The sequence below is a fragment of the Choristoneura fumiferana genome, chromosome 18, assembly GCF_025370935.1.
Source record: "Choristoneura fumiferana chromosome 18, NRCan_CFum_1, whole genome shotgun sequence".
Classification (NCBI taxonomy): domain Eukaryota; kingdom Metazoa; phylum Arthropoda; class Insecta; order Lepidoptera; family Tortricidae; genus Choristoneura; species Choristoneura fumiferana.
The window spans coordinates 4,605,952-4,629,907 of NC_133489.1; the positions used below are offsets into that span (position 1 = coordinate 4,605,952).

The 23,956-nt window shown below is 39.9% G+C and overlaps 3 protein-coding genes across 3 annotated transcripts in view; 2 read left to right on the top strand and 1 right to left on the bottom strand.

The window, feature by feature from the left end:
- The window catches only part of LOC141438440 (acyl-coenzyme A oxidase 1-like), a 25,968-nt gene extending 15,335 nt beyond the window's left edge, over positions 1-10,633 (bottom strand). Inside the window, exons 1-6 of the mRNA XM_074102315.1 lie at positions 10,292-10,633; positions 6,144-6,303; positions 4,489-4,657; positions 3,806-3,929; positions 3,196-3,440; positions 2,329-2,351 (exon numbers count right to left, since the gene is read on the bottom strand). Of these exons, the coding sequence (XP_073958416.1) occupies positions 2,329-2,351; positions 3,196-3,440; positions 3,806-3,929; positions 4,489-4,657; positions 6,144-6,303; positions 10,292-10,418 (848 nt within the window). The 5' untranslated portion in view covers positions 10,419-10,633. The remainder of the gene's footprint in view (positions 1-2,328; positions 2,352-3,195; positions 3,441-3,805; positions 3,930-4,488; positions 4,658-6,143; positions 6,304-10,291) is intronic.
- Positions 10,634-11,212: 579 nt separating this feature from the next.
- On the top strand, positions 11,213-15,311 carry RpL19 (ribosomal protein L19). Its single transcript, XM_074101266.1, has 5 exons — positions 11,213-11,294; positions 11,490-11,596; positions 11,897-12,060; positions 13,916-14,106; positions 15,127-15,311. Exons 1-5 carry the CDS (start codon positions 11,290-11,292, stop codon positions 15,260-15,262), a joined length of 603 nt encoding a protein of 200 aa, XP_073957367.1. The 5' UTR covers positions 11,213-11,289; the 3' UTR covers positions 15,263-15,311.
- Positions 15,312-18,295: 2,984 nt separating this feature from the next.
- The window catches only part of LOC141437549 (acyl-coenzyme A oxidase 1-like), a 67,723-nt gene continuing 62,062 nt past the window's right edge, over positions 18,296-23,956 (top strand). The window contains exon 1 of the mRNA XM_074100980.1: positions 18,296-18,497. Within this exon, the coding sequence (XP_073957081.1) occupies positions 18,380-18,497 (118 nt within the window). The 5' untranslated portion in view covers positions 18,296-18,379. The remainder of the gene's footprint in view (positions 18,498-23,956) is intronic.

The following is a 23,956-nucleotide window of genomic DNA, read 5'->3' on the forward strand; positions in this document are numbered from 1 at the left end:
TTCGACTGGATGTTTCGGCGATAATTTCATCGATGTCAGTCGAGTGGCTCCAGGAATTCGGCGAGGATGTTGTGGTACGCATCTTGCACGTCTATGCTGCGAACGGTAGGTATTTGCGCAGCGCAGATCTGTGCGTTTGTTTGCGAGGTGCGTCTTGCCGTCGATGAGTCTGCGGTGTTTAATGTCGACTATTAATTCGTGGAATTTTAGGAAATCGGCACCAAAATCGGCTTCGACACGTCGGCGATGATAAATTTCCATCGGAACGATCTACGGAGGCTGAGGTCGAGATCGAGTGTCTTCTCACCATATGTAGGTATGACGGTGTTGTTGGCGGCGTAGAGTTGAAATGGCAGCGGTTGTTCACGTGAGCCTTTTCTTTTAGGTAGCACGGAGATGTTGGCTCCAGTGTCGACCAAAAAGGTGAGCTTCGTTTTCCTGTCGGTCACGAAGAGGCGGTGTGATGAGTCAAAAACTGCGGATTCCGCCGCAGCCAACGTTGCTGTTAGGTTTTCCGACGGCTTAGGTATGGTTGAAGCTGCAAGGTGGTGTGCAGTTCTTCGCGGACATGCCATCGCGATGGTGATGTTGGCAGTATGGCATGGGCGAGGTCTTGCTTCTTCGGTTTCTCGTCCGGAAACGGCGGCGAGGGCGACTGCTATGACTGCTGTCGGTTTCGGAGCGTAGCTCGACGATTTCTCGCTGGATTCTTCTTAACTCGTCGATGAAGAAATTTGCGTGTCGACGGTTGATGGATGTGGATGAGCTGGTGTGGCGGAGCTTGAGGCTTCAGTACGCCGGCTTCAGCTGCGGTGTGAGTCATCTTCAGAAAGTCGATGTTCTTCACGGGGTCACCACTTTAGGGATGTTTGGTGGCAGGTAAGTGAAACACCCTAATTGATTGCGTGTAGAAGAAGAAGGAAGAAGAAGAATTTATTTACAAAAATGATCTAATATATACAATATAAACAAAGCGCAACTAGTGCGAGGTTCCCGGAGGACAAAAACGTTCGCCGCGCTCGTTCAGTTCGCCGCGCTTCGCTCTAAATGAGCGAGAGGATGCGTGAGCTATGCTGCAACGCTCGGATCTCTCGCTCGCGTCTCTACAAAACTCCACGCGGCATCGTCTTCGCTCTTTTCTGCGCGCGGCCGTCGAGGAGTGAACATGTCGTAGCTCCGATGTACTTCGAGTGAAGCGAGTCTCCGCTCTCCGAAGTACGACGAAGATTCCTCGAGGCTTGGAGATGAAGATGTAGAAATACTGCGATGATCTTGTACGAGGAAAATAAACAAACTGTTCTTCTGAAGAACAAACAAAACTGTCCTTCTGAGGACACACTCGATCTTACGTGATCGTGGTTTCTCTACAACGTCTCTTCTAAACGACGTCAATCACCTACAGGGACATTAAAGTGTAATTCCTGGACACGGGACAAGACACGTAATTCCGGGACAATCCCGGATCTCCCGACAATCTGGCAACCCCACTTGGGCTACCTGGATACGGCATCACTGCTAAAATCGCCAGTTCTTCGCCAATGGAGAGGTCAAATACCTATTTCGTATCCATTATCTAAAATCTAAACTATCCGTTGTATCTTAGCATTTTCCGACCGTTAAGTCATGCACAACGGAAATTCTAATAAGTCACTGTTAAACGTTACGCATAAAAACTTAGTACCTGGGCGACCGAGCTTTGCTCGGGCTAAAAATCGATAACAAGCGTTTCCCCATAGATAAGACCAAGCTAGATCGATTTTTCATCACCGAAAACCCCATACCAAATCTCATCGAATCGTTGGAGCCGTTTCCGAGATCCCCGAAATATATGTATATATAATAATATACAAGAATTGCTCGTTTAAAAGTATAAGACAAATCAAATCGGCACAAACATGATATAATTCGAAGTCGTCTACAAGGTTACGCTAATCAGAACCCAAATTATCATTAACATTGATCGATCGAGCGTATTACAGATTTTGCTGGTATATTTCACTGACATTGTAATTATGCGTTTAAATTTTAAATATTATTAGATTACCACACGCTATCATTTGATAAAGTTCTTTAGATAGCTTTAGGACACTCGGGTTGTTAATTTTTTTAGTATCTAAGCAATTAGTAATGCTCAAAAATGCAGGAAGAAATTTGACTTTGAACTTTGGCCAAATATTCCTATAATTCTACATCAAAACCTCAGCTTATGCTTGGAAGACTTCACCCACAATTACATCAGACATTGACCAAACATTGGTCCAACTCGTTTAATCGCTTTATTTACACAAACAAAGGCGATATTCAAGGCCAGAGTGAATAGTCTATTACTGAACTTGAACTAAGCTGGATGTCTGAAATAGACACATTACAGGGGGGGCTACTACGAAATTCGAAAATAGAAGTTCGTATCGTACCGTCCCTCTCACGCTCGTATTAAATAATATAAGCGTCAACGGGACGGTAAGATACGAAGTTAGAATTTTGCACTTACAGGGCCAGGATACTTTTTATTCCGACATTCCCGCGGGATTTGAATAAATTCTTGAAATAATAACCATTGGGCTTAGTCATAAAATTTGGCACGGTTGTTTTTAATGCAACGTGAGTGAGAACCACGAAGTAATTTTTGAGAATACTCATGAGAGCTTTTAGTAAAATCCCGGAATTTTAATTCAACTGCCAGATCGCGCATGTGAAGCCATGGGTAAAGGCGACAACTATACAGTAGTCTGCTGGGCGACTACTATACAGTGTAGTCTGCTGGGCGACTACTATGCAGTGGTCTGCTGGGCGACTACTATACAGAAGTCTGCTGGCCGACTACTATACAGTGTAGTCTGCTGGGCGACTACTATACAGTAGTCTGCTGGGCGACTACTATGCAGTGATCTGCTGAGCGATTACTATACAGTGTAGTCTGCTGGGCGACTACTTACTATACAGTAGTCTGCTGGGCGACTACTATACAGTAGTCTGCTGGGCGACTACTATGCAGTGGTCTGCTGGGCGACTACTATACAGTAGTCTGCTGGGCGACTACTATGCAGTGGTCTGCTGGGCGACTACTATGCAGTGGTATGCTGGGCGATTACTATACAGTAGTCTGCTGGGCGACTACTATACAGTAGTCTGCTGGGCGACTACTATACAGTGGTCTGCTGGGCGACTACTATACAGTAATTTGTTAAAACTCACCTCCAGAACCTTGGAGTTCTTCATCAGCATGTACTCCCTCGGTATCCTGACTTTGTCGAAGCCGAGGAAGCCGTTGTTGGTGCCGTTCATGCCTAGTTTGGCGCCGATCTCGCCGATCTTGATGCCAGGCAGCGGCATGTGGGTCTCTTCGTCCCGCAGCTGCACTATGAAGGGGTGGATGCCGTGGCATTTGCCGTTGGTGTATAGCTGGGCGACTACTATGCAGTAGTTGGCTGTGTGGGCCACTGGAAATACATTTTTGTTTTTATTATTTACTAGCTCTTACCCGCGGCTTTGTCCTGGGATAAAAAGTAGCCTACGTCCACAGATTACTGGGTAATAATCTCTTTGCCAAAAATCACGTCGATCCGTTGCTCCGTTGCGACGTGAAAGGACTCACATATAAACACACTTTCACATTTATAATATTAGTATGGATTGAGATATTATGTGGAATATAAAAATATATAAAACTAAAATTCTATACTACGCTAGATACGGTACAAGGAGAAAAAGTATGTTAAATAAATAATGTAGTTATATAGTTTTACTTTTCTTGGTTTTGATTTTAAAAACGATTTAAACTGTATTCAAACATTATTGAACTTACGTCCGCCGGGCCACCATTTGTAAGATGTGAGCGTAGGGCTGTGAAGCACGAACTCCTTGGTTGAAGGATCGTATGTGGCTGTGGTCTCCAACCCTCGAATGAACGTGCCGTGTCCTAGCTCCGTCTGGACAAATCAGTATTAAATTGTTGAAGAAAACTTCACGGGATCTGGCCCTATACTACGAAGTGGAAAATTCGCATTTCGTATCTTGCCGTCCCGCTGACTCTTATGTTATTTAATACGGGAGTGAGAGGGACGCTACGATACGAACTTCGATTTTTGTAGCCCTCCTGGCTGTTTTTGCGGTGTTTTTCTCTCATTACCCTTTCAGCAACCTTTTAGACGACCGGATGGCCAAGTGGTTAGAGCACCTGACTACGAAGCTTGAGGTCCCGGGTTCGATCCCCGGCCGGGGCAGATATTTGTATGAATAATACTAATGTTTGTTCTCGGGTCTTGGATGTTTAATCTATCAATCTATCTAATACCTTCAAATTATATATTTAATCAGAATCTTTTTCAGTATTCAGTATTCATTTATTTGGCAAAAACATAAAACATAAGACTTATAAATACTAGTACTTACAGAAATTATGCACCCTGGTAGGGTATAGCCACAATTGTTATGTATGAAATTATAATCTAATTCTATTACACAACTAAAAGTTAGATTCCTACATACCTGTGCATAAGTCCCTATGATGTCGCAGTTAAAGGCCCTCCCGAGCCAGTGCACCTGCTGCTCCACAGAGGCCTGGCCCATGAGTGTAGGGATGAACATCACATAGTGCAGGGTGAGGGGGGATCCGTCCCCCAGAATGGCCGAGCCGAGGGAACCACCTAGCACCTCTCTGTACGAAAAAGGGGAATATCAAAACGTATCATATCCCGCCTAAATATGCTAGACAAGAGTAGTCACTATGCTGTGTACGGCCTTTGCAAAATATAACGTGTTTGATTTCCGTTAACTTAGGGCCTCGCCCACGACGACTTTTTGTAGCGATGGCGCGCGTTAGTCGCATAAACAACGCGCTACAGAAGCGATGCCAACGCAACGCGCTACAGCATCGCGACTGTATCGATGCAAACGCTCGACCGTGTCGGACGACATCGGGGAGAGAACGGAGGGAGGGTGGGAAGGGAGGGAGGGTGCAGCGAGAAAGTACCGCGTTTGCATCACGACTGAATCGTGGTTATGTGGGCGAGAGCACACAGCTAAGGTAAACGTCCACTTGTCGGTATCGTACGCATCGGACGCATCGCACGCAACGGATCGTAGTATTCTTTGTATAGAAACTCATATAAGTGCGTCCACCTGCCCGCACATTTCTATACAAAGCAACAAATCCGATACGTCCGAAGCGTACGATGCGGATAAGTGGACGCCTACCTCTAGCGACCGCATCGCGACTGTATCGACGCGAACGCGCGACAGCATCGCTACTGCATCGCTACAAAAGTCGACGTGGGCGAGGGCTCTTAAAGGAAATATTCGACAGGCCAAATGTAGGTTTTGAACATGAAACTACCGTGAGACTGTTGCAGCAGCCGTCGAGTCAGGTGGCTCCGAAGAGGAAAGCTACGATTACGATTAAAAAAGTGCGTTTCATGTCAATCCTGGGAATTTTATAATTTGATATTTAGAAGTTGGTGTGTGTGCGTGCGTGCGTGTGTGTGTGTGTGTTTGTTACTCCTTCACGCAAAAATGGCTGGACGGCTTTGGATGAAATTTGGTATGTAGGTAGCTGCACGTCTGGAAGAACACATAGGCTACTTTTTGTCCCGATATTCCCACGGAATAGGGATAAAATCTTTAAATTTCAACCGCTGGGTTTAGAGTCTAGAAATTTTGGATAGTTGTTAACGCAACCTCAATGAAGACAACAATATCATCCCAGCCTATATACGTCCCACTGCTGGCCTCCTCTCAGAACAAGAGGGCTTGGGCCATAAGTTCCCACGCGGGCCCAGTGCGGATTGGGAACTTCACACGCACCATTGAATTGCTTCGCAGGTTTGTGCAGGTTTCCTCACGATGTTTTCCTTCACCGCATAGCTCGTGGTAAATTTCAAATGTAATTCCGCACATGAATTTGGAAAAACTCAGAGGTGCGAGCCGGGGTTTGAACCCACGACCCTCTGTTTGAGAGGCGATAGGTCAAACCACTAGGCCACCACGCCTCTCGCAACAATATACATTTTGGAAATTCCCCGGGGAATTTTATACAATCCCGGAATTTCAATTGTACCAGATCGAATAGTGTACGCGTCCGAACCCGCGGGTAAACTCTAGTGTAATTATAAATTCATACATAAAAATACACTCAGGATACTAACTGATAGTTCTCCATCCCTGTGTTCTCCTCTTCTTGGAGCCTGCGGATCATCTTGAACAAGTAGCAGGCCTTTTTGACGGCCAATTCGTACTTGTCCTTGTGGCTGAGGTACACAGACGGCACTTCTTCTATGTGAATGCCTTCCTTGAGGACCATTTCCTCTGAAAAAAAAAGCAATCATTTACTTTATGGCTTAGGTATTAGGTACGGTGCTTACAGCAGCCCAACGTCTTAAATTTTTTTAAAGGGATTTATTACTCAATGATTAGTACCCTGGCTTGGGATGGCTTTACAGAGATTTTGACCAGGTTCGATTCCCGGTTATGTATGAGTTAAAAAAAAATTGCGGTTATATTCAATCTAAAATCGAAGCCATGGTTCCTAAGAACAGATTTCGCTATCTCTCATAGTTTCTGACTTTTCCCTACTGACCCATGTGGATTGATCACCCTGTATATACCCAAACTTGGAAGATTCCGTATAAAATACGAAATCTTTAAAAAAATATTACTTGTTTTTTTTTTGTAACGGCTACGGAACACTATCTTAGGCGTGTCCGACACGTTCTTGCCTGGTTTTTTTACGTAAATAGAAAACGTATTTATAACATACGCAAATCTCTTTATGAGGTCACAGTTGGCACAAACAAGTAGGCATTATTTTTATTATCAATATGATAACAAGGTACACTGCCTTAGCAGCACTGTCGTACAAAGTTCATTTATGAAGGCCATGAAAGCATAAAATGTTATTTTTAAACCTTTGACACAAAATCAGTATTCATTACAAATAGGCTAATTGTTTTTCACGTTATTTGCCTTCATTCTCTTGTCTCTCTGAATGTCAGGACTTGGACTGTTGCCATGCGGGTCGAGTGTGGATTGGGAACTTCACACACATCATTGATTTGCTGCAAGTGTGTGCAGGTTTCCTCACAATGTTTTTTTCTTCAAAACATACAATTTAATACAATCATTTATTGAACATCAACAGTACATAATCAACACAGCAAGCAGTACAGAAAGCAGAGGTAATATTTTTTTAAATTTTTGTATATGAATTCTGAAAAATTTAAAGGTGCAAGTCTGGGTTTGAATCCAAAATCATCTGCTTGAGAGGCGATAGGTAAAACTACTAGGGTATAGGTATAGGGTATATTATACTACCCTTAAAAAGAAAATAGAGGCTATTATGAGTTTCATTAGTAAAACAACAACACAAATGAATATGATTCTCTATAACATTACTTGTCTGAATATACTTTTATTAATACAACATAACACAAATAATTTTCGTTCAATTAAATATATTCATATAAAAACGCACACATATATTCTAATATTATAATACCTACTATCGTTAGTAGGAGAAAGATAATCCTATAAATGGTCCAAGCACTAAAATCACATCAGTTTGATGTTTATTGGAGAATTTATTAGTAGCCCAATAGGCTTGCTGTGAATTTTTCTATATTCTACTAACTTTTGTTTCTTTTCAAAGAAAACAACAGACAAATGATGACAAAACTTTATTTGATTATCATATCATGAATGACTAATCTTTTGTTTAATATAAACCAGGTCCCTAACCTGTTGCATAATTAATTTTAAAGGTAGTTAAGTAACTAATAGATTAACTGTTAAGGGCAACACACACAGAGAGCGGGCGCGGGTCGTGCGCGGGCCCGCGACGGGCGTATTTGCATGGCGGTATATGGACGCCTTCACACAGAACGCGGGCGCGGGCGCGGGTCGTGCGCGGGCCCGCGCCCGTCGCCCGTCGTCACAAACAGCGCGAGCCGAGCGCAGTGTTACCAACTCTCAAAAATATTTATCCCTAAAGCTTAAGTTAAAAACCCCTAAAACTCGTTTTTAATGAAAATGTTTACTTTAAATTTGAATATTTCGCAAAAAAAATACTGAATCGAAAAATCGTCTTAGTAACCCCCTAATGCTTTTATTTTAAAAGACCCTACACTATAGGGTTGGATGAGAAAAAAAAACCCCTTACTAGGGTTTTTTTTTCTATGGGAGGTACCCAAAAAATTTTTTTTTTTTTATTTTTCATTGTACCATTTTGTTGGGATAGTTTTCATAATAAGTATATCTATGTAAAATTACAGCTTTGAAGCATTGATAGTCCCTGAGCAAAGCCGCGGACGGACAGACAGACTGACAGACAGACAGACATGGCGAAACTATAAGGGTTCCGTTTTTGCCATTTTGGCTACGGAACCCTAAAAACCGTATTCATGCGTATTAGGCGAGAATAATTTTTATTTATTTTATTTTTTTAATTAATTGGTAGGTACTACAGAAAAATCTGTTATTTTTTCCATTGACTAGTATAAGCTTATTCCTGTCTATAAAAAAAAATCAGCCACTTTTAAAAATTTCATCCATCGCCCATCATTACATTATTAGTAAGTAAGTAAAGTTTGACCTTGGTGCGCAAGCGCGTTTGTCGTTTTCCACATATATCTCGCGGCACTGTATAATTCTGTGTCGAGTTGACAAAAATGTCGTATCTATTATTGGTTCTAGAACTGTTTTAATTTGTACTCCAAAAGTCGCCAGATACCTAAACCATTTCTGTCGTCAAAACTTTTTTGCGGTCGCTAAGATTTAAGCAAAAGTCGTCACTTCTAGGGACTAAGTCACTAAACTGGCAACATCGATAGCCGCCGCGGGCCCGTCGCGGGTCCGACCCGCTCTCTGTGTGAATACAACGAACCGCGCGGCTCACGCGGCGGACACGACCCGACCCGCGCACGCTTTCTGTGTGTGTTGCCCTTTAATCTAAACTGTTAAAAAGGGCCAGTTGAATCTCATTGTTGAAATGAAATCAATTATAATTGTGAAAGTGTATGTGTGTGTGAAATAACAAAAAAATTCAAATGCTAGGATTAGAGATATGCAACTTGGCAACATTGTTTTATACGTAACTTTATGAAATCTATACTGCTCAAAAGAAAATAAGGGCCACATGAATTTATAGGTGAAACGAAAATACTAATAAATATAATTCTTCATCATTCCTTGTCTAAAAATGGTTTTATTAAATACAACATAACATAACACAGTACAAGTACTTTTCATCCAATTAAATGTATTCAATTAAAAGCGCAAACATATTTTAGATTTTATTTCACTGGTGAAATTCAAGTGGCCCTTATATTGTTTTGAGTAGTATACTATTGTTCGCGCACTAAAACCTTTTTAGGCCGTATTCAGTGCAGGGGTGCTCTCTGGCACAAAAATAACTGACTTGACAGTTGACAGTCTAGTCAGTCTTGACGTCGACACAAGTTTTTATCCGCTCATGTCTCATACTCGTAATTAACCGCATTGCCAAAATAAGAAGATTTCCTTGCATCCGCATCACAAGACCCCCGCGCTCATCATCATCGGCCGCAGCCCTAACCAGGTGAGTGCTTCTGCACTGTTGGAAATTCCATTTGGCATAGCGCACTCTCGGTCTTCCGCCACCCATTAAAATTGGCTATTTACATGCCATACCAACTACTTAATTTTTGGGAATACTCATGGCTATTTGATAAAAGCTTGTTATTTCAATTCAACTGCTGAATCTAATGGAATACATGTGCGAAGCCGATAATAATTTGAACCCTTAAAATGTAGAAATGTAGAGACACCCCAGTGTCACAGTCGCACAATGTGTACTATCTTGAAACATATTCTCGAAATTAAATAAAGTTTTTACATTTTAAATAATGTGTGGTATGTCATTCATTGTTCGTACAATTTAATTTATCACAATAGTTGCAACTGAATATAGAAAATGTGCAATGTGACGTTGAAAGACTTAAATGCTTATCATTTTTATTCAACTTAACTGCACTAAATCATTCACAATAATACTACTTCATTATATTCCAATTCAATCAGTTTTGTTTACATGTATTAAAGTAATGATAATGTATTTTGGACAATTAAATTCAGGCATTAGGTACTTTTTGGAGGTGTATATCCCAATAAACTTAAATTCATTACCATACTACTAAAACCTGTTGTAGTTGTAAGTAAAAATTACATCACTAATTTGTAGACATAATTATACCCAGAGACATGCAACACCAAGTTGCCACTTGAGAACTTAATGCCTTCTTAGAATGTAATTGCAAATTACCTCGTTTCCTCCTTTCCTCAGTTTTTTGGGCACCTCCATCAATTAAATATGTCAGTTCAGTAACATCAAAAGTGCAATTGTCCCTTTCTCTTTGGAGATCGGGATTAACTTTCCGTGAATCCGTCATGTTTCTTTGTGAACGTACTTTAACAACACGTCTATCTACGTGAAAGGTCCCACGGCCACTAAGTTAAGTTAAACAGTTAAAGTAACTTGCTTGCTTGCGTTGCGTGCGAGCGAGAAGTTGACGAGATGAGTTCATAAATAAAATTCACAAACAATCACAAGTTTCAATGCGTGGCACGAGCAAAAACGAGTTTGCATAAAACACAGATTTGAAGTATTTCAAGTCTGTGAATTAAAAGAATTTGGAGTGAATGAAAAAAAAAATAACAGATATGTCAAGTGACCAGATTTGACACTGCAGGGCTACTACGAAACTCGAAACACGAAGTTCGTGTCGTGTGGTCTCTCTGACACTTATACTATTTAATACGAGAGCGACACGAACTTCGAGTTTCAAGTTTCGTAGTAGCCATGCTGGAAACGAGCGTCGAGCGATTTCATGTGGCCGTGCCCTAAGATATTTCTTATTTCTTACATTTAATTTTTGAATGTCTTGTACTTTTATTGTTTAGTTTAATTAGTAATTACCACCATTTTTTTTGTCTTTATAAGAAAGCTAAACAAAATATTGTGTCGCGTGAGTCATTGAAGATTAATGTTATAATTTCTCACTTATTTTTAGCGATAAATACCGATTATTAACAACTTTCGCAATCATTTCGTACATTTAATAAAGCAATACAAATAATTTTATTTATACAAATTTTAATTGTTTATTTATTTCAAATCTAATTTAAAACCTAACAGTGTTTTTAAAACCCATTATCTAATCGATTTAAGAATCGCGTAGATTTATCGATTGTGAATCCATCACTACGGAACTTGTGCCGCCATATTTCTTTCTTGTATGCGTTGGATCTCACTCCGTCAAGATGAGGTTAGTTCTCAAGAATAATTAAAAAAAGCATTGAAATACGAAGAAATTGAAGATATTAGTGAATTATTCGAACAGCTTAGCGGCTAATGAATGTGTTTACGTGAATAAATTGGACGTTTAGACCGTGTTTTGTCATACTCATTTTCGGTGTGCTGTCGAGCCATGTGGTCTTACACGATATATCTTTATTTTCAGTTCCTTAAAGCTGCAGAAGAGGCTTGCAGCCTCTGTTATGAGATGTGGCAAAAAGAAGGTGTGGTTAGATCCCAACGAAATCAATGAAATCGCCAACACCAACTCCCGTGAGTACCTCATTCGTCTTGGCGTGGTTTCACAATTAACGGCAACTGTGTATATTTATGTATTCTATAATTAATATAATAATCTAATGTGTACAGTTCTTAAACACAAAATTATCAAAAAACGTGTAATGAAACCTGAGAATCTAGTTGAGAATGTTACTATTATAGAGGTGTTTTCACCAAATGTTGCATATATTTTTGATTAACATAGCTGTATAATGGTTTTTTACTACTGCTGTACTGATTATTTTACTAGTTTTACTATCCATAGCATAATATAGCTCCATTACAACATTTCAGGACAGAACATCCGTAAGATGATCAAGGATGGTCTGGTCATCAAGAAACCTGTTGCCGTGCACTCGCGCGCCCGCGTCCGCAAGAACACAGAAGCCCGCAGGAAGGGTCGTCACTGTGGCTTCGGTAAACGGAGAGGTACAGCCAACGCTCGTATGCCACAGAAGGTGAGAAATGACTATAATATAATAATTATTAGTACATGTTTTGACATAGCCAAGCAAATTAGCTCATTGAAGTGGCAACAGGCTGGCCATATAGCACGGAGAACAGATGGCCATTGGGGCCAAATAGTTCTCTAGTGGAGATTGCAGATCGACAAGCACAGCATAGGACATCCACCAACGAGATGGACAGATGACCTGGTTAAAGCCACAGGTTCGTGGTGGATGCAAGCCAGTGACAACTGAAGCAACTGGAGGTCTGGGGAGGCCTATGTCATGTCCAACAGTGGATGTCCTACGGCTGAGATGATGACGTTTTGACATGTTTTAAAGGTCTACTACAAATCAACGCACGTTAAAAGAGCTCCTGGCGACATACCTGCGCAGTGAGTGAAATACGGACCAATTTGGCGGCGGAGCAGTGGGAGACGTAGGAGGGGGCGTAGGAGCGTGTGCGCGGCCGTCACGCCATTGGCTTGTTAGTTGACAAATGCGCAAACATATCCCTCCACAAGCCACCCAGAGCTCTTTTTACGTGCGTTGACTTATACAGCTGTTAATTTCACTACCGCTGCTCCCTCCTGAAAGCCTTAATCACCAGGCAATAATATGACAAGGCAATAATTGCTCAATATGAGTTCTTTGTGATCTGATAGTAGTTGTCTAAGTGCCATAAGGTAGCTTTATGTGGATTTTTGAATGAAGACGTAATATTGTGTATAACATACTGATGGCCCTATGTAAATCATCAACATACATTGGGGTTTTTGGTGCAGGAATGATTTGATAAAGAGTAGAGATAAACAGAGAGGTTAGTCTGAAAAAAATCATATTATGCCTAATGAATTACTACCTCTCTCTGAATTGTAGGTATACAAACTATGATACAATTTTATTTTAATACATTCTGTTTTTTATGTCATTACCTACTCTTTGGCTAATGTCAAACATTCCCGCACCGAAAACCCCAATGTATGATCATTTGATCATCGGAAGTCAAAATTATTAGGCATAAAATCACACATTTACACAATGTTACAAAAAGCCGCAATACTTAATACATGCAGAATAGTGAGAAAGTTCATGCAACTAGACACTGAAAATAGCCCTCCGCAATCTTCTTAAAGAATATTCTACAACTCTTGCTACATTTACTTGGTGGATAACCTGTAAATGTAGTTAATATCAGCCTAGAGCTGAGAAAAACCAATCCTTCGATAATAATAATAATATGATATTAGTATTATTAGTAAATATATGAATTCAGTTATCACTATTCCGCGGGAACTATGCAATTTACCAGGATAAAAACTATCCTATTTCCTTCCCTGGGATTAAAACTATCTGTTTACCTAATTTGCAAATTGTAAACTATACTAGTACTTTAGGTTTAGTAACAAGGCTTATGTTATGAGATACTATTAAAAAGACGTTAATTAATTACCTGCAGTAAATTTAATAGTTATGATTTTCGAAATAAAAAAATATGAAAAATGCTTTTTTTTTTCAATCAACTTTTAAAGTGTCCTTATTCTGTCCTGTAATTCAGGAGACATCAGAGATACACTTTGCTAGAAAAATGATTTCAATGTATACTACTAACTACTAGTATGCTTGAAACAACTCATTACTTTTATTGGATTTGTACTCCATAAAATCATACTTTTAAAAGTCACCAAGGAGACATTAAAATGATAACAAGCTAGCTATACTAAAAAGGTTTTATACTAAACATGATACTTTTCAATGTAGCCCCACTTGTTTATGGATTCTATGAGAAAATACAGAAAAGTTTTTTTTTTATAATAAAGGCATGTAAGGCATTGTCTCAAATTTAACCCAAGCCTTTACTCTCCAGGAACTTTGGGTCCAAAGGCAACGGGTGCTCCGTAAGCTGCTGCTAAAGTACAGAACAGCAAAGAAGATTGACAGGCATCTGTACCACGCTCTGTACATGAAGGCGAAGGGTAATGTGTTCAAGAACAAGCGTGTACTGATGGAGTACATCCACAGGAAGAAGGCAGAGAAGGCCAGGACTAAGATGCTCAGGTGAGATGACTTGTAATATTTTAAACTAATGTTGTTTTCACATAATTCCTAATGCTGAGTCCACACGTTTGGCAAGCGCCGACAAATGCACAGGACGCAGTCATATAGTATGTTAGTGCTTGCCAAACATGTAGACCCAGCATTATTTAGGACTTGTCATATCTTTCATATTGCTGAAATTACAATGACCCGTAGGAGAGGGTTGATAGTTAAGTTGAGGGTAAAATCAGTTTTGTGAACAAGTTATAAATACCTCCGCTTTATCTCACATTGATTGTAGGAAAATTAAACAGCAACAAGCTAATTTCATTTACTAGGTACCTTTTATTTATCATGCATTGCTAAATATCTAATAACTTACTAGCTGGTGCCCGCGGCTTCGCCCCCGGTGTAGTTTTTTTATTTTTATTTTCTAAATCTTCTTTTATAAGAACCTTCTCCTGACAATAGCAAACACAACAACAAAAGAATTAGCGAAATCGGTCCAGCCGTTCACGCGTGATGCCGTGATCAAGGGAAATAGGGATTCATTTTTTATTAACATAAAATACAAATTATTAAAAAAAATACTGAGAACAAATGATTAAAAAGTACTGTTGGCGCATGATTGCCTTGGTCTTAGACGAATATTTATACTAGTTTTACCTCCTGTTCCACCATCCATTAATTAAATTTAAATGACGGATAAAATGTGATGCCGTCTCTGTTTTGTTCGAATAGATGGAGACGGCCACACTCTTATCCGTCAAATAAAATTAATCAATGGATAGTGAAATGGACCTGACGATACTAACGCCATCTAGCGATATTTCACCTGTCAATTAGCAAGCCTTCATTTCGCACGCCATCTGATTAAAACTATAAATACTCTATGGGTGGTCACTTAAAATTGCAAAAAATAGGTCACTTAGTATGGGTATGTTCCAAGACTTGCCGCACTGTTAAGGCCCTAATGTGCAAGACACTAAGTTGATCCATGTGCTAAATGTATTGAAAATGCTTTTTTTTTTTAATTTTCAGTGACCAGGCTGAGGCGCGTCGTAACAAGGTGAAGGAGGCGCGTAAGCGGCGCGAGGAGCGTATCGCCGCTAAAAAGGAGGAACTTCTGCAGACCTTCGCCCGGGAGGACGAGGCCGCAGTCACCGCCAAGAAGTGAAGCCTTTGTTAATAATTAAAAAAAATATCCAATAAACACGTTGGATGCATTTGCGTTTTGTTATTTCTGTAGCCTGAGACTGTGATGACGTCATAGTTAAAGTTTGAAAAGATTTCAACTAAAGGCCTTGTCATTTCTGGTGTACAATAAAGAGTCGTGGAAAGCCGTGGTGGCCTAGTGGTTGACCTATCGCCTCTCAAGCAGAGGGTCGTGGGTTCAAACCCCGGCTCGCACCTCTTGAGTTTTTCGAAATTCATGTGCGGAATTACATTTGAAATTTACCACAAGCTTTGCGGTGAAGGAAAACATCGTGAGGAAACCTGCACAAACTTGCGAAGCAATTTAATGGTGTGTGTGAAGTTCCCAATCCGCACTGGGCCCGCGTGGGGACTATGGCCCAAGCCCTCTTGTTCTGAGAGCAGGCCTGTGCCAAGCAGTGGGACGTATATAGGCTGGGATGATGATGAATAAAGCGTCATTGTATTGTAATGTAAAGGCTTGTTAGCAAGGTGCAGATATGAAATGCAGTGCCGTGTTGTGCGGTTGTTTGTAACCAACCTAGCATGGGGCGTCGCATTCGGACGCCGGCCGGCGCCGTGCTGTGATGTGGCCAGGCTCTAAGAATTTGCATAGAGCTGCTGTTAAACGTTTGAAATCCCAGTAATACTCGTATTATAAATGCGAAAATTTGTAAGTCTGTTACTTCATCACGTTTAAACCGCTGAACCGATTTAGATGGAATTCGGATGAAATACAGATTGATTGATAGATCCCGGGGAAGGACAGGATAGTTTTATCCCGGAAAACTGCATAGTTCCCGCGGGATATCGATAACCAAATTCTACACGGTCGGAGTTGCGGGTAACGGCTAGTCAATTACTAATAATTGATATTAAGAATCTGCTGGGCTACTCCGAAACTCGAAACTCGAAGTTCGTGTCGTGCGGTCCTCTGACACTTACACTGTTTGATACGAGAGCGAGAGGGACCGCATGACACGAACTTGCCAAGTTCGGAGTAGCCCTGCTGCCATTACCAGAATCTGCCGTTTAAGTAATTTGCCATTCAGGAAAAAAGATATGGAATACTGCTCTCATCTGTGGGCAGGGGCTCCCCAGTACCAGCATCTCCCTCTGGACCGCATACAACGGAGAGCGACTCGAATAGTCGGCTGCCAACGAGTTTCTAATCGACTTGACTCTTTGGCGTTGCGTAGAGATGTAGCTTCACTGTGCATCTTCTATCGCATGTACAACGGGGAGTGCTCCGAGGAGTCCTTTCGCCACCGACCTACGCGACAACACTTCCATCCTCACCATTTAGATGGTTGGCGGTCCTCTACTGTGCGTTTTTCCAGAAATTTCCTGCCTCGCACAGCAAAACTCTGGAATGAACTATCGCCTGCGGAATTCCCGGACCGATATGACCTTCAAGTTTTCAAGAGCGTACTCCTACCTTAAAGGCCGGCAACGCACTTGTGACTATTCTGGTGTTGCAGGTGTCCATGGGCGACGGTAATCGCTTATCATCAGGCAATCCGCCCGCTCGTTTTCCCCCTATACCATAAAAAAAAATGCGGGATGCTAACAGCCGACAATGGTAATACATTGGTGTGTTTTGTAGCTCTTTAACTGAACGATCATGAGGCTGGTTGCGATGGTTGGTTCAATGATATGATATGTATGATATGATATGATCGGTACCGCTCTGCTTTCAGAGCATGACATGAGTGCGTGTGAGCTAACTTTGGAGGCGGCAGACGTGAACTTGCCTTCGAAATCCAAAAGCTTAATGGTTACTTGACCTGAAATGTACCTTTATTTCAGAACTAAATTATTGATATTATTATTTTAAAATTTATGACGGTGGAAGCATTCTACACTTCCACTGAACGTAGATATAGTTTAGATATAGTTAGTGTTTAGTATTGTAACTAAGGGACCCCATACATCCCTGTATTTCTTTTATTATTATTTTTTGTATTTTTTTTTCTTTAATTGTATAATATAGTTTTTAAGTATTTTATTTGTAATTATATTTTTATGAAAAAATGACTTTCTGCCAAGTTTCTTGCGGCGCATTCTTCTTGGCAATGATGGTCTTTCCGAAAGCGCTGGTAGTTTAAAAAAATGACGTGTAAAAGTGCCCATTGCGGCCTATTTACTGAATAAATCATTTGAATTTTGAAATTTGAATTATGACACTGCGCAGAGCGCAGTACACATGCGTACTGTACGAAATTGACATTACGTTGATTTATTGAGTAGATAATTCAGTTCAAATGCGCGCCTACTAAAAAAGTTACGGCAATTCTCACTTTATAATAAATAATAAATTTACCGACATCATTTCTTACTAAACGAATTATTCGCAGACAAAGTCGTGGGTAGCAACAGCTGGTCCTTTATAAATGCTACCTTATGCTTAAACATCGATTTAAAAATTGTACGTTAGTAACTAATTAGGTACCTAGGTAAGGTAAGGTACCTCTAAATTAGTTACTTCTCTTCTCTAAATTAGGTAAGTACTTATCTAACTTATTTTAGATTACTCCGACGACAGGGCATGGTTTTTTTTATGCATTGTTTTTTATTGAATTGAATAAAATATTGAATACGTTTTGCAGTCCTTCGTGCCGCGTAGGTACTTTCTCTTTTCAACTTGTTTGAATTAGGTCGGCCAGTTTAGAGTAGGTAAGTCCATGTTCGCACATAACGTCATATATAGTGATGTACCTATCGTCGCTGATACTTCAATACCATGTAAATAGCATTTTCCATTAGGTATAATTTACTGCACTAACAGTACTAACATTGTACTTTTCTGAAAATTATACCTTATGGAAAATGGTACGTGGTATTACAGTATCACAGCAGTGCTACTACGATACTCGAAACTCGAAGTTCGTGTCGTGCGATCCCTCTGACACTTATACTATTTAATACGAGAGCGAGAGGGACGGGACGATACGAACTTCGAGTTTCGTAGTAGCCCAGGCGCTATCTAATGTAGCTTGCATTGCATTAATTCGTTGGAGAGACGTCGGACCGAGCGGACACGTCTCATCATTTAATAACGCAGTAAATCACAACACTTTGAGTATTTGTGTCAAGAAACATGTGCGAAGTCAACAAAGATTTGCTGAACGAGAGGGACAAATGCACTTTCGATGTAAAGGCCCTGACTACTTTTATAGACGGAGGGCCCGAGAGGACTCTGGAGCGTAAATATAGAGGTAAATTAGTATACCTACTTGTGCTTGAATTAAACACATAATTAAAATAATTGGGCAAAGTTCTGATACTAGGATTTGACATCATTTCATTGTGTTGTGTTCAAAATGTTGAAATATCCTTGTGCAAGATCCGCCCGGATTGCTACCACCATCTTGCTCGCTAATTCTGCCGTGAAGCAGCAGTGCTTGCACTGTTGTGTTTCGGCGTGGAGAGTAAGACAGCCGGTGAAATTACTAGCACTTGAGGTACCCCTGGTGTTGCAGATGTTTATGGGCGGTGGTGAACTCTTACCATCAGGAGACCCACTTGCTCGTTTGCCATCCAGTCGAATAAAAAAAAATATTGTGCTGAATTTTGAATTTGATATAAATAGCGATTTTGGGCCTGTTATTATTATGGACTGGCTCTTTATTACTAACGAACAAATATATATCTACTGCTCAAAAGAAAACAAGGGCCACGTTAATTTCATTGGTGAAACGAAAATACTAATAAATATAATTATTTATAACATTCCTTGTTTAATAATGTTTTTTTTAATACAACAAAACACAATACAAATACTTTACATTCAGTTAAATGTAAAAGTTATGCGTGGTCTTACTTACATAAAATATACACGTCGACTTGAGAACCTCCCTCGTTTTTTTTCGTCGGTTAAAAACTATGATCTTTCTTCAATATTTTTTTTCTAGCCAATCGATTTTTGCTGCTATGAAAAATAAGTTATTTATGTGACTGATACATAATGAGAGCATATCGCTCGTTTTTAACCCCCGACGCAAAAAGAGGGGTGTTATAAGTTTGACCGCTATGTGTGTCTGTGTGTGTGTCTGTCTCCGGTTTAGCCGTTTTTGAGATATTTAACTTTGAAGTGATAAAGTCGGGGGTTATCCAACTTTTTGTTGGTTAGGTTATAAAACCTCACTAGTGTTTTTTTAATGCCTAATTATGTACAGTCAGTCAGTCGCATGTATACATAATTTTTATCTACGGCATATCCGCACTGGAAACAGGCTTAGTGACAGACTCGTAGAGCGTCCATAGAAGTCCCGATTTCTCTCAACACTTCCACTTTATTCGACGCTACACTGCCATCATCCCTCTTCAGCTTTGTCATTTGGCTTTGCCCAATAGATATATCTTTTGCGAACAATTTGGATCCTTTATTCCGCCACGAGCGGTATTAAAGGTACGAATATCGTGTTGCAAGGATTTCGTAATTCGTCTATTAAGCTGCCCATGGGACTCGGCATCATCGGGAGACTGCAGGCGAAGCGAACGTCGTTCAGCCATAAGGTTGAGGGTGTAATCGGAGAGCTTCGGAGTTCTACTGAGAACTGAGACACTACCGTATGGTCAGTTTCTACGAATCGGTTATTCACTTCGTCCACTGATGCGTTGTTATGCAGGCAGTCAAAGCGATTTGAAAGCTCGAGTTTTCAATTTGAGCGCGGTAGGTCAGCGTGGACTTCATAAGACGGGAGCGCTCAAGTATTCAATGTGCCTCTTTAACTATTCGGTGATCACTGCCAGTTTTTTTACCCCGTGAATCACAGACATATCATTGAATACCCGTCTCTTGTCGGTCATAATGAAGTCTATCTCGTTTTCGTGGAAGCATTGGGACTCATCCAGGTCCATTTCCTGTGAGGCGGCTTCTGGTAGAAAGAATTCATCATAGAGTCCTTCTTATACATATGTTTTTTATCTGAATGCCGTCCGTATTTTACTGCACCTGTTGTACAACGACTGACAACTTCACATAAGTACTTATCTAGTGTGTGAACGCTCTATCCGAATTTGCCGAGTCTCTTTCCAAACCGATGTGCAATGTTTATCGCCGGTAGGTAATGTAGGGAAGTTATGATATGGATGTAGATAAAATATTATAATTACACGTCACTTTTATAGGGGTTTGGGGGGAGGGGTTATCTCCGTTATCTCGCGGTTTCAAACACGATCAAAATAATTGCGATTCTCACACTTAACAAGTGCGGCAAGGAGGGGGTAATTTATTGACGTCCGCGTCCCCTAGGTAATTGATATCCAAACAATATTATTAATAGTCATTATTTGTGGTCACTTTTATGCAAATAATAAATTATGATAACCACAATTGGGCCAATCAACTATTTTACCGACGCTTTGGGCGTCTCCTGCGTCACCAAAATTGTCTTTGGCGTTACCAAAATTGTCTCTGGCGTTACCAATCGTACTTCCAACAAGATATTTCACGGTTTAATAGCTTAAACTTACGTAGGATGGCATGTATTCATGTACACCATCTATTAAATTACAGAAAAAATATGATTACTTACAAAAATCTACAATTGTTTGAAAAATGTCGCGTACAGATTAGTGTCGGTGAAAAAGTTGATTGGCCCAATTACCACAAATCCGCAAGCAATTTTTTTTCATACCATTTTTACATACTGACCCTATAACAGTTTGCACTTGACGAAAATGAAACAAATTTGGTTTACATACAGGCTATCCTAGACATGATGCCATAATTATTTTTAACTTTAAATTTATTTTGCGAGATTTATTCAAATAAAAAAAACAACCACAAATCTTCAAATTGCTGAAAATGCAGGCGACAAAAATGACACAAAACGCTATAATAAGCTTCATAGGTACGACTGTACCCAGAGGTAAAAAATAAGAAACTTTAGAATTCTTGAACTCTCAAATAACGTAGCCCGATCGGCCTATAGGGTCAGCGCAGTGCAGCGACCTCGTGGCTTTCACTCGTCAAAAGTTTTTTGAGTTAGCGTCCATTGCATTGCATCGGAATCGAGCCGTACGAAGCGGACGGATTGATTAGCTGCTTTTTAGTGTTTTTAGGGACAATTTTATTGGTCCTAGCCCTATACTACGAAGTGCAAAATTCGAATTTCGTATCTTGCCGTCTCGCTGACGCTGATATTATTTAATACGAGAACTTCGATTTTCGTCGTAGTAGCCAGTGGTGCTGTTCACTTCAACTTCAACTTTGCAGGTGGTAGGACCTTGTGCAAGGTCCGCCCGGATTGCTACCACCATCTTGCTCGCTAATCCTGCCGTGAAGCAGCAGTGCTTGCACTGTTGTGTTTCGGCGTGGGAGAGTAAGACAGCCGGTGAAATACTAGCACTTGAGGTATCCCATCTCAGCTCTAGGTTGGCAACGCATTTTTTTTTTTTTTTTTTTAATTTATTTATTTAGGTACAGTTTTACATAATAGGTTTTACAAAGTTGGCCACTATTGGAAACCTCTAGGGTTTTAGTAATAGTTGGCGAGATCACGCAGATCGATGCTTTTTACTTTTATTAATTAATAAATATAATATATGTAGCAATATATAATGTAGTAAATATGTAGTTAATATATATATATATATATAATATATATTATATATATATGTAACAGTCCAATCTATACATTTTATAATACAACCTCTGGTCTCATGGTTCACAAGCCATGTAGTGTTTCTTCAACAGCAACTTAAATTTATTGGGGTTATTAATAATTTTCAAGATTTCACTCAACAATTCCTTAGGTAGGTAGTTAAGAATGAGTGGTAGCAAATACTTGTTGGTTCTTCTACCGTAAGTGTTATTATTGCGTGGCAAGGAGTATGCAGGCAAGTATTTCAATTTACGCATTTGGTTTGGACGAGACTTTCCTTGAATAGAGGGTATTTCATCTCGTTCTTCCACAAGCAGAGACATTTGAAACCTATTATATACACTAATTATGGAACAATGACGGAATAAGCCCTCGTAATTGCCTTTATAACTATTTTTAACCTTGTAGGGCACCATTGTTTTAACAGTGCAAGTTGAAGTTTATAAATTTGTTTCAAATAGGTTCCGTAAGTCCGGCCATAGCTAGTTATACCATAGCCGATTATGGAATCCGCGAGTGAAAGATAAATCATTCTTAATATTTTATATGGAATTTTACTTTTAAGGATGGCTATTTTAGCCATTATAGATCTAAGTTTTGAACATATGTGGTCAACGTGCGGTCCCCAGTTAAAGTTGTTATCAATAATTAAACCCAAATACATATGCTGCTCGACGAGGTCAAGCTCTTCACAGTTGCATGTACCGTTAGTGCTATGTAGGCATTGATGTTCATGTGCTATGATTTTAGGGGTCCCTGTCTCTCTGGAATATGGTGACTTTATATGGATTACTTTTGTTTTCTTGGCATTTATCACCAAGCCCACGTCATGCGCCCACTTGCACAGCTGATTGAAATATATTGCATGGCATTTTGTGCCTCACTTAGGTCTTGGTGTGAGGTGATTAGGCATGTGTCGTCAGCAAACTGGTATACAGAGCCCCCACTAAAAATGTTGCACATGTCATTGACATAAATTAAATATTCGGTAGGTCCGATTATAGATCCTTGGGCTGTGCCTTCCTCTGTGCTCATAGGGTCACTGACCTGCCCGGCAATCTTTACCATTGTTTGTCGGTTCTTGTGGTAATCTTCGAACCACTTCAGTACGGGTCCCTGTATACCGTTTTGCTGTAGTTTGGCGAATAACGTGGGATACTTTAGTGTATCAAATGCCTTGCTGAAATCTATGAAAACAGCAATTACCTGCTTCCGCTCATTAAGGTAACCATTGACTTCATTAGTGAATCTAGTTAATAGCTGCGAGGTACTCCGGTTCCGCTGGAATCCGTATTGTTTATCATTTATTATGTTGTTACTACTTAAGAATGTATTCAATTCAGTCCGTACCTCTCAGCTATTTTATCTATGCTTGGCAAGATCGTTATAGGTCTATAATTATTATGGTCAGAGTATGAGCCCTTTTTATGAATGGGGCGGACAATACCTACTTTTAACCGATCTGGATACATTGACGTATTGATGGAAGTATTAATTAAGTGAGTAATTAGTGGTGTGATTTCAGTTATTATGTATTTTAGATCTGAAACACGAATTTTATCCTCACCTGGGCTTTTATTAGTGTTAAGTTTTTTAATTATATTAAATATCGTTGAGTTGTTAGCTTTTTTTGAGTCTCATGGCTACGTTTGGTATATTACAGTACATGTTAGGATTCAATAGAGGAGTATCACACGTTTGACACAATATGTTTTTAGTATTTTTCCTAAATTCACTCGCAAATTCATTTGACACACATCGGGCATTGCGCTTACCGAAGTGTTTCATAATAATGCTGTCTATACATTTACATAACCTACCACTCAATCGGTTCACGATATCCCAAACTTTACGAGGGTTCCAAAATTAATACATATTTCATTTTTTATAAAGTTATTTCTAGTATTTTCTATTAATTTGTTCGTTTTATTTCTATAATTATTATACAACAACTTTTTAACTTATTATTTTCATCCTTACGCCACTGCTTATAAAGATCATTTCGCTTTTTACACATATAAATTATTTTCTCGTTTACCCACTTGCAAGCTTCGTTTCGTTAGTTT